An 11,797-nucleotide genomic window follows, 5' to 3' on the forward strand; every position below is an offset into this window, starting at 1 on the left:
GTAATCTAACAATTGGGTAACTACCAACATTTATTTCTCCTACATTGTAACTACTTGAGTAATCGTGTATTAGTACATGGCAATGGATTCTACCATGTTGTTTTCATGTATATACATCAGGGGCCAAAATGTTCACTGTAGAATTGGTAGATGTGAACCAGAAGAAAAACTACCTATTTTCTAAGGCACAAATAAATACAAGAAACAAGTGTGATTACTTGCATACTAAATATCAATAATCTGGGTAGTACTTCCTCTGTGAACTATATTATGATCAGCCAACATTTGAAAGCTTTATCCTTGAAAGAAACTTGACATTATGTTTTGCTGTTTTTCACATTTCCCCGGTCACCTGATAAAATATAATGTCTTCTTGGTCCTCATGGTGTTGTTTATTGGCCTTTTTACATCTTCCCACAGTGGGGAGTCCATCTGAAAGAAATGCCTTTATTGGATTAGTCCTAAAATCTGCTGCCTCAGCTCTGAAGAGGATGTTAGAGCATTAAGACTTGGGGTTTCTAAGGAGGCTGAGGAGAGGAAAGATAGCCAGCTTACAAGCCCCTCGGGACCAATACATCTTCCCTGTTCTCTTTGGAATCCCATTGAACTGATTTACAGAAAGTCCAGGGAGACAAAGGTCTTATGACTTTGGCTTTCCTGATTGCACCATCAAAGTGCAAAGTTTGATTTTGTGAGGCAGATGTGCGCCCCTAGATTTATTTTTTCATCTGTTTTTTAGACATGGTGCTGTCACTGCTGCCAAATTTTCAAGGTCTCCATTCTCCTGCAATGGGGAAGCCACCCTGTTTGGCACTAGCAGAAACAAAATGTATTTTAAACAGGCAACTTCACAGGCTCCCTAATAGTAATGAGGCACGACCCCCCTTTGGCTCTTATTAATTCTTAGCTGAAAATAGCTAACATGGCAGATTCACATCAAGCATTTTTACTGTACATTAGTAAAGGTACAGACTTGATTGACCTGACTAATAGTAACGTGCTTATCTTGATTTTTATGACACCTTGGTCAGCAATTCTAAAATACAGGATTCTGAGACAACATACTGTATGTCGCTTCATAAGGTTAAAGAGGATTTATTTTAAACAGTTTAACATTAGAGTTAAATGTATTCAGTTAAATTTGCATTGGAGACCTGATCAAAAAGGCTAACTTTTGGGAATACACTTTTGCACAAGATATTTCATAGCATATATTTCAGAGCATATCTAAATTTGAAAGTTGAGAAAAAAAAAACTATTAGAGAAAATCATACCATTTTCTTATTAACCAATTGCTTGCAGTTGTTTGAATAGTATGCAAAATTAAATAAACAATGTACTATGTATGCAGCAAAAATATCAAAGCCGCATTTAAATCATGAACTACACCTTTGTTCCATTTGAGTTGCTCGTATGTGCCTTAAAGGCCTGTTTGCATGGTTTTTGTCACACACAGTTTACTCTTTCCGTAGCTATACAGATGTGATATTAGACCATTCAGCCTTGATTAATTACAACAGAGCAATCTGCTTTTGACATTAGATGTACACAAATCAAACAAAGGTAGAAATGTCCTCTTCCTGTTCATATTTGCTGTTGTTTTTGGAAGAGGTCATCCTTCCCCTTTTAACGCCTCACTTAGCAAAGTTGGCATGTGAGAGTTGGCATGTTTCATGCCAGGAGTGTGTCTAAGCTTTTTTTTCCACCATGTATTTATCTTATTTCATATACACATGTGACCACAAGAGGGGGTTACATCTTGTAGTGATAAAAATAATATTTCATATTTTGTTTGTTAGTATAGCACAGAGGCAAGGGTAGCCAATAGAGCTGAAAGGTTTCTTGTGATTTCTCTAGAATCAGGGCGCACTTACACAGGCCAGAAGTGTCTCAAAGACATAAAGAGTGTAGTGGTGAAAGTGGAAAAACAGAAGAAACAATGTATTTTACTGTGTGCAAAGAATACACAGTATTTGCAAACAATATCTAGTTATATTTTGTTTCTGTTTTCTAGCAATGTACTCTTAACTGAGTTACTTGAGAATTGTGGTTCGTGAGTGGTTCAATCTAAACAGTTCCTTCCATTCCTTCTCATGCAGGGCAGCTGAGGCAGTTTCTCTGCAGGGTTCCACCACCCTAACACTGCTTTATTATTATTATTTGTTATTTATTTCTTAGCAGACGCCCTTATCCAGGGCAACTTACCGTTGTTACAAGATAGCACATTATTTTTACATACAATTACATTCTTTCTCACACATTATTTTTACATACAATTACCCATTTATACAGTTGGGTTTTTACTGGAGCAATCTAGGTAAGGTACCTTGCTCAAGGGTACAGCAGCAGTGCCCCCCACCTGGGATTGAACCCACAACCCTCCGGTCAAGTCCAGAGTCCTAACCACTACTCCACCCTGCTGCCCTTTATTTGAAATGTTTTTACATTCAGTTTTATGAGTTAATTTATGATTGTCAGCAAAAGACAGACATCTCGATATCTGAGCAGCAGAACTCACTCAGAACGAGTACAAACATGACAAAAAGACAAGGGGAGAGATAAAATAACCAACCAACTATATTTTTAATTGGGAATCAAGCATTTAGAATTTGACCCTGTGATTTAATTTTGTTCTCTGGAACACTGGCTAAATCTTATGTTTACATTAATAGCATCAAATTGTTCACGTCAAGATTGTGTCTAGATCACCAGAGATTCACTTTTGTCATTTGTGTAAAGTTGAGGTAATATATATATATATATATATATATATATATATATATATATATATATATATATATATACTGTATAGTAGATCAAATTTAGCATAAACATGGTTGCAGATCTATAGTGTGTGTAGAGGGGAAACCTATATCACTGCCCCTTTGCTTTGGGGACATAGATTGCATTACAGATTGTATAAGGGCACATCTTTAAAGGTTGATTTTGAAATAGCTTAGTTTATCTCAAATGGACTTGAATGTACAGTAGAGAATACAATGGTAGCTCTGTAATGCAAATTTGTGAAGCATGGTTGTGGATTACCACTGCAAATTAAAAGACTTGAAATGTACCAATTATATTTTTTGAAGTGGCAAAACGAAAGTTTGTCTGATACCTTTCTAAAGCACTACATTAAAAAAAGTTGTAATTTCCCCCATAATCAGTATTAAATATGACACCACATGTTTACATAAGCTGTCCTTCTTCATGCTGCTCACATGACAAATAAGAGGTTTTTTAATCTTAAAAAGCCACAAAACTGTAACTCATGTAGTTTCTAGTAGGTCTTGGAATTAATTTTGCTTGTCCTTAATCTGTTACCTTGAATTCTTTTATAATAAGTGTAGGATGCTGTGGTGTAGTGGCGGTTGGTCATGGCTGGTCAGCGGCAGACATAACAAACCCCAAACACAGAACTTCAGTTTAAAGCGCCTTGGTGCACTTTATTATATAAACAAAACAAAGCAAACACAGGAACAAACAAAAGGGTTAAACAAAAACCCTATACAATTCTTAAAATAAACAAGCTGGCACCCAAGCTACAGCTATCCCAGTGCAGGGCAGAAAGCACAACCTGCTGCTCGCAGCCCTTCCCTCTCCATGCACTCTCTCTCAAACAAACATGTCCTTGTATTTTTATAGGGTGTGGCCAGGGAAAATGACTTCAATCATTTAATTCCCACCTGGCTGTATTCCACACTTTTTTCAATTAACTAATACAGCAATTTATCAATTAAACAATGTAACCATTTAAACAACATGTGGCAGTGTGAAGGCAGCCACAGCCACTGCCCTGTCACAGGTGCCAATACTTTGGTCTGCAACTGTAATAGTAATAGCTGTAGATACATTTTCACTTCATGACTCACATTGCATCATAGAGTTATTATCACCTGGTGGATGATAATACAGCTAAACCAGTTAAGAGTCATGTACCTGTAATAGGCATAGCAAATAGCATATACAGAACACAGTACCTTTGTAATAAAAAAAGAGAAAACGAAAGTGTTACACACATGGAACAAATAGGTATCAAAAAGCGAATGAAGGCCATGTTAAATATGGCAATAAATCTGCGGCGGTATCAGTGAAAACGGAAGAATAAGAACATGCTCCTGTTTCCCATAAGCCTGGGCTCGTGATCAAATTAGCGTTGAAACTCCCTAATTTGATCCTGCAATGAGGGGGGTCCATGAATGAACCATCTATGTTTGTGGGAGGCTACTTTGTAAGTAATAGTAAAGGAATAGGACACAGATGTTTTGTGCTTTAAGCCAGTTGCACTATAGGCATTTTGTGTTACCTAACGTGCAGGCAGCCATATGGAAGAATGGGTTTGGAAACATCCCATTACAAGTAATATATCACAAGCTGACAGCAAGGATTTCGACTTGTTTTGATTTCAGCCATGAAAGCAGCTGTACAACTGGCTATCCAAAATACTTTTAACCCTTTACCTTGTATTTATTGCAGAGTGCTACAGTTCATATTTAGTAATGAAAATTTGTGGCAAAGTGGTTAATAGTGTGCAGGTGCAGGAGTGTGGCGATGTGTGACAGGGTTGACGAGCGGTGACGTCACGGCAGAAGCAGGAAGGACAACTGACACCAGGTACTGCAGTTCAAAAAGGCTTGCGCCGTTTTAATTAAAAAATAAATTAAATATTTAAACAAAAATAAACACTCGCTCGCAGAGCAAAAATAAAAGGTTTAACAAAAACAAATCACGAACACAAAATATATAAACACAGGTCAGGCTGGGCAAATAGCAGCCACTGATCCTTTTACTTTTGTTTCGTTTTGTTTCTCTCCTCTCGTTCTCTCCTCTCGCTCCAAACACCCACCTTGAGTTGGAGAGCTGCAGGCTTTTTATAACAGGTGACCATCTCCCGATTAGCAACAATTTAAATCACCTAATTAATTCGGGAGATGGCCACCTTCTGCATGAGTTTAATTATTACTACTGTGGATGGGGTTTCCCATCCACGCTACTAAATAAATCGGCTACGCCGTCAAAATCCCAAACAATAACAAAACATACGGCACTCACCGTCATATATACAATAAATCATCAAATAAACAAACACAAAATAACACAGGGGCGGAGGGGTAACCCTCGTTCTGAAAATAAAACAAACAAACACATATCAATAAGCAGGGCTTACTACCGCCCTGCTACACGATGATTAAGAAAAAGACTGATAATCCAGGTGCAATGGTGTTTTATTTTTATATTCCAAAGTCTGATGACAAAAACACAGTAAATAATAATGATAACAGACAATACAGCATTGTGTATTGCTCCGTTTAATCCATGGGTTGGTCCCGAAATAATAGTCCTGATCTTTAAACACCCACACGTAGCACAATCACAAGTCTGCAGTGAGTGCTATAGTGCTCGTGGTGCAAATACAGTTAATCGTGAACAATGGTGCAGTGTTGTCCGGGTAAGTGGCCTTTGGCGACAGCTCCGGATCGTGTTAGCCATCTAATAACAACAAACAAGCAATTATTTAGACACGACAAACAAACAAAACACTCACGATAACAACATGGGTTTTCCTTCCAGTTCAGCATTAACCATTCAAAAGGAAAAGATCACTTCGCTACATCCCCTTTTGTACCGTCAATCATGACCCCTTGGTTAACGAGCGCAACAGCTCCTCCAATCCGCGGCTGACACATTGTTTCCCTTCTGGGGTCGATGATTTAGTGTACCATAGCTCTGCCCCCCTTCTAGATAGCCGACTTCTGTCTAACCCTGGGAATGAATTGTCTGGCCATCCAGTCCAGGGCACTCTGTTTCCTTTACACAGCGCGCTCACAGGTCGGGAGGGAGATTTATCACCATGAACCATTTTGTCTCTGTGACAATCATGTATGACATTTAATACATTTCAATATAATGTGTAAACATCTTCTGAAGTATGTGAACATTTAGTAACCAAAACAATATGCTGTAATACAGTATAACATGTATAAACTAATCTATGAAGTCATGAGAGGCATTCAAATAAAGCAAGTACTTGAGAAGCCAGTCTGTGGTTGCAATCAAGTTCTTGTTCCTGTTGGGTAACACAAATACTGCTCAAAAAGATAAGATAAAATATACATGCTTTGTTTTATTATTCTAACTGTTTGAATCTGGTCACGTGGACATGATAGCAACTTTTAAGGTGCCTATTGGTATGTACCCATGTATGTCAATCTATATTGAGAACTGCTCATTCAACCTTGGTATGAGCATTCCTTAGCACAGAACCGTATCAAGATCTAGGATAATGGGGACCTACTTGTACATTAGTTCTGGACTGACTGGGTGGAATAATGGAGACTTTTGGCCCTATTCACAAAGTTCTGACCATTCTGTTTTTAAAGTATGTTTGGTGAAGTTCTGTATGCATAGACCTGCTCTAATAACACTGTGATGTGTGATGAAACTTTGCATGAAAAAAAAAATCTAATAATATATTCCTCATATCGAAACATTGAGGGCTATTAAATAAAACCTAAATATTAATAAACGCTAGACCATTACAATTACAATAAGAGATCCCAGAATAAACTATGCTTTAAATGTTTATTTATTTATTTATTACATTTTCCATTATGATGTTTTTCTGCAATGACTCTATTATTGAGCTATGATCATTTTCCCTATACTTGTCTTTACCTGGCTTGGTGCCTGGGGATCCTAACTGCCTGGCACTGAACAAACTTCATCATTCCATTAAACTTATGTGACAATGTAACCTTTCAATTGGGCTGGTCCCACCTCCTCTTATATATATATGTTACAGGCAAACCCATAAACTGGGCGATTCGTGGATTGTCTGGTCAAAGTCCGAAATGAATCTCAAAGATCGTTCATTTTATGTTTTCAGGGGACAGAGACAGAGCTATGATTAAAGAGCTTGTTTGACCCACCTACCTGAGAAGCATCATTCAATCATTCACTCACTCATCCCATTCATAAAAACTACACAGGAAGTCCGGTTCCAGAAAATAGACATATATTTAAAAATGTATTTAATTTTTTTGCTTCTTAAGACTAATTTATTTTAAACAAATTATTAAAATCTATATATGTATTACGTACTTAACTTACACTTAACTTAACTTAACCAAAGTCAGTCGGCAATTTGCGAATCACCCAGGCCAGAAGTTATTTCATAATGGTTCCTTGTAGTAATTTCTTCATAAATAAGTTGTCTTTCTCTATGTACAGAACATAGCTGCTTACTGCCTTGCAGAAACATGCACAGGTTTGCAAAACCATCTGGTATTTAGGTTTTCTACAACCTGGCAGATTCAGCGAAGGCTCCTAGTGGTGGAAAAACAGCATTATTCCACAAATTACTGAATATAGATTGTTAACATATTACAGCAGTATAAATACAGATAACTCCTTTGAGAGGGGTTTTGTGTGTGTGTGTGTGTGTGTGTGTGTGTGTGTGTGTAAGGAAAATACTGTTAGGTTAAAGAAACTTCTGTTCAGAATTGGAATTAGTTTGCAATCCTTCAATAAGACAAATCCCAGTGCCACTTTGGACTTAGAGTCAAAATACCTCAAGCAGCAGGGAACATTCCAGTATTATTTTAGATCTGTTTAACTTAACACTGATATATTTGAATAGTCAACATCCAAATGCGAGAATTAGGTGTAGGGGCTCTGGTGGTGCTGCAGACTCTGCATGATAGCTCAGTAACCTCTCAAGCTTTGGTTAAGGCCTTGGTTCAAATCCAGCACTGGTCACAAGTGATTATTGTTGTGGTTTCTTCTTGAAAGGCCCTGAGCTGCTGAGTGGCAGAGTATTCCTCACCTTCATTAAAATCAGAAGAGAATATGGTGCTAGCATTGGTATTCAATGTGGTTTAGGGGTTTTGTGCATTAAATACAATATATATGTTAGGAGTCATATCAACCAATTAAATTAATACATACAGTGTATTTATATATTAGGAGGCAGTGTGGTCCAGTGGTTAAAGTCCAGGGCTTATAACCAGAAGGTCACCAGTTCAAATCCCACCTCTGCCACTGATGGTCTCTGGTTCAAATCCCACCTCTGCCACTGACTGGCTGACTGTGTGACCTTAAGCAAGTCACTTGTGCTCCATCCTGCGGAAGAAATCAATGTACTATTTTAAGTGACTCTGCATATAATGCACAGCCTACCTCTGTAAAGCATTTTGTGATGGAGGTCCACTATGAAAGGACCTATATAAAGATATTATTATATTGTGGATTATAACCTTTTTGGTATATATATATATATATATATATATATATATATATATATATATATAGAGAGAGAGAGAGAGAGAGAGAGAGAGAGAGAGAGAGAGAGAGAGAGAGAGAGAGAGAGAGAGAGAGAGAGAGAGAGAGATAGATAGATAGATAGATAGACAGATATCAAATTAACATTTTTTACCAAGCTTTTATGCATATACACAAACATCATTAATGGAAACATACAAATAAAAGAACATGTGTGAGGGTATTAATTCTGAAAGCTTACTTTGCATGACATCGGCTATTCAGCCACATTTGCAAAGAAATACATCAGCTTTTCCCTGGATTAAATATTTGGAATAAGGAAAAGAATGCTGTCTTTCTAAAGACAGCAACTGGGTGTCTGCTGTATCCCTGCCCTTTCGGGGGGACCTGTTGCCAGAACAGGTAGTCAGAAGCAGAAGGCAGGGAAAATTCCAGGCATCTGCACTCTCTTAGGAAAACAGCTGCGGCTTCCACAGGAAACACTCATTTTTTCCCATCACCCGAGACCTTTGACAGACAAGGCTCTGGCTTGGCAGAGCTTGCTAAGTAGGATGCAGTTTATGGCTTAGAACGTATGAGAGAAACCGGGTAGAGCAGTTCCATTCCTGGCAGAGTTTGGGGGATATTCCCTAGACACTAGAATACATCTGTCTTTGACCTAAACCTGATGCATCATGGAGATATGCTTGCCTCCCATTAAACCATAATGACATATTACTATTCATTCATTAAATACTGTACTTTAAGAATCCAAAATATTTCTTTATTGACCTGATCTTTATTTATTCATTTTTAACTTTTTTTTCTTCTCTTTATCATTAAAGGAAACTAAAATTAATGAAAAACCTTCTTACCTGCGGCAATGGCAAATTATGTAAATTGATTTAGTTAAATCCAAATAAATGTGTGTGTGTGCGTGTATGTGTGCGTGTGCGTGTGCGCGTGTGCGTGCGTGCGTGTGCGTGCGTGTGTGTGTGTATACGTGTGTGTGGGGGGTGGGGAGTGACAGACATAAAAAGTTGATTAAATACAGTTATTGTAATAAAATAAAATGTTATTGTTTGTGCTTTTTATTTTTTCAGATGTTGTTTTTACTCTGCACTGTGTACTGGGGGAGTTTGAGCAGACAAGCAGTGGCAAAGGCAAAACACCACTAGAAGACATATTTCCAACTCAGTGTGGACCAAGGGCATGCTTCTAATATCAAATGCTATTGGCAACATTCCTTAAATATATTACAAAAAAAAAAATGTTTCTCACATGTGTATACTGTAAATGCCTGTTAGACACACAATTATTAGAATTACAGTATAGTAGTTTAAATTTGATAAAGCCTGATACCAACATTAATTCAGTGCTGTATGTTCCTGAACTAATGCAATATATGTGGAATACAAATGATGTAGTTAGTAGGTTAATTGGTTACTAAGCATTCAACAACTACTGTAGTCTAGTGCAATCTAACATAATTATATTGTAAATCTTAATGTTATATATAGTTTCAATCTTATATCCTCATATTACTGTTATTATTTTCTGAATGCCTTTTATCAACTGTCTTCTTCGTGTGAATGTAAAACCTCTGAAAGGTTTGACAGGTTCAGATATGTGCCGGAAATTAATAAAAAGTAAAGTAATTCACGGAATTTGTTATTTCATTCTGAAATATTGGAAACAGAATGTACCTAATACCACAGGGGTCCTGTATGAAATTTTGATGAAGGAACCAGCTTTGAAAACAGTCTCTCCATAAATCATTGCTTAAAATGAAAGACAGTTGTTGAACCACAAAAACAAGTTACCTAATATTATAAAAATAATCAGACTACTATAGTATTTGTTCAAATCATAATAATAAATCCAGAAATACTTTATTTGCAGTTAAATTACATTTATTAATGATTACCGTGCCCTATGTATTTTTGATTGATCATATAATAATAATAATAATAATAATAATAATAATTTGTTCTCATTATCATTTGTAGGGAAGAGTAGAGTAGAAGTCATAACCTCACATGCAGAATTAGTGCAACGTTTAAGTCAAAAGTTAAAAATCGAATTAAAATGGCAATATTCTCACATATCTCCACTTTAAAATAATGTTCAAAAATATAATATAATAATAGGAGTGTCAGGCTCTTTGCAGGGTGGCCTCTGCACCCGATCTTCCTGCTGTGGTTATTCGCAAAACTATCCCTACAGCGAAACCAACACATGTTGTCCTATCCTTTCCTTGGGATTCAATTAAAAGATTAGGGAGCAGATTCCTGCTGGTTCTACATGATGCTTGTATACCAAATCGTTTAAAACAGCAACACCCTGTGTTGCATTTAACATGTTTGTCCAACCTTCATTTTGCACATTTAAAAGACTATAAATTTACATTGAGTGGAAAATATTTTATATTATTCCTTGATTCAGATCATGGCCATTTTTCTCTTTTACTCCTTGGATTGACATTCCAGTCATCTTTATCAGAGTTTCTGTTAGTTTTGTTTTTTTGATTCTGTATTAAAAGATAACTGTGTCATTATTAAAATTTCATCCTAAAGTAAATCTACAGTTTGTTTCTGCTTATGAATTACAATTCTACATCTAATGACTTTCCTCAACAAATAATGTGAAAAGAGCTAGCTCTTAAATTGAAACTGTTCTTTACCTGTGCTAAAGATGTAAAACTATCAAGGTTAGGCTAGTTTAACTGATTAATCTGGTAAATGCTGATTGTGTTTAGTATATCACTGATTCTGTGTCCATCTTCTACAGTGGCATCAAGCTAATGGCATACCTACCAACTAATAAATAGATAATTGATGATACCTGCATATGTGCTTTAATGCCTGTTGAGGACACTCTTAAGTGGGAAGTCTAAGTTCCCTCTGCTGGTAAGTGGTCGTGATTGTGCTGTATATCAGTGTTCCTGTGAGCCCAGCTGGAATGCTGTTTTCTTTTTTACCCAGCAGAATGGATGGATGTGCTGGAAACTGCATAGTCTTTTGTTCAAATCAAACAGTCCATCCCTTCTGATATTCTGGGTAATTAATGTGTTCCTTAATGGTATAATTTGTTACACCTCAAACATTTTTAATCCAAACCAATTTTATCCACAGTTTTTCAAATCCTAAAAGAAGTTGACAAAGTTAACCATTATCAATATAAGGACCAGCCAACACAGAGTGGTGACAGCATAGGACAGAGTGTACTTTATTAACCAGAGAGTGGAGATTGTATGGAATGGGTTATTAAGTGGCTTTGTTGCTGTTGAATCAAGATCCTTTAAGAACTGACTAAGCAAAGTTCTGGTGTCAGTCAGCTACTAGACACTCAGCAAGCACAGATGGGCTAATTTGCATGCACTTGCTCATAAATTTTCTTTTGTTCTCAAAAACCTTTTTAAATGTCATTCTTCAGTATTTCTCCCATAACCCTTTGCAAGCCTTTCGATCCTCTTGGGAAATGTAGGCTTCCCACTTGGTGAAGCTCTATGGACTACTGTCTGGAAAAGTGTATACCT

General features: G+C 36.9%; 1 protein-coding gene across 1 annotated transcript in view; it reads left to right on the forward strand.

The window, feature by feature from the left end:
• Positions 1 to 11,016, forward strand: part of LOC117400687 (alkylglycerol monooxygenase-like) — a 74,320-nt gene extending 63,304 nt beyond the window's left edge. The window contains exon 13 of the mRNA XM_034000963.3: positions 9,363 to 11,016. Within this exon, the coding sequence (XP_033856854.1) occupies positions 9,363 to 9,437 (75 nt within the window). The 3' untranslated portion in view covers positions 9,438 to 11,016. The remainder of the gene's footprint in view (positions 1 to 9,362) is intronic.
• The last annotated feature ends 781 nt before the right edge of the window (positions 11,017 to 11,797 follow it).

The sequence above is a fragment of the Acipenser ruthenus genome, chromosome 4, assembly GCF_902713425.1.
Source record: "Acipenser ruthenus chromosome 4, fAciRut3.2 maternal haplotype, whole genome shotgun sequence".
Classification (NCBI taxonomy): domain Eukaryota; kingdom Metazoa; phylum Chordata; class Actinopteri; order Acipenseriformes; family Acipenseridae; genus Acipenser; species Acipenser ruthenus.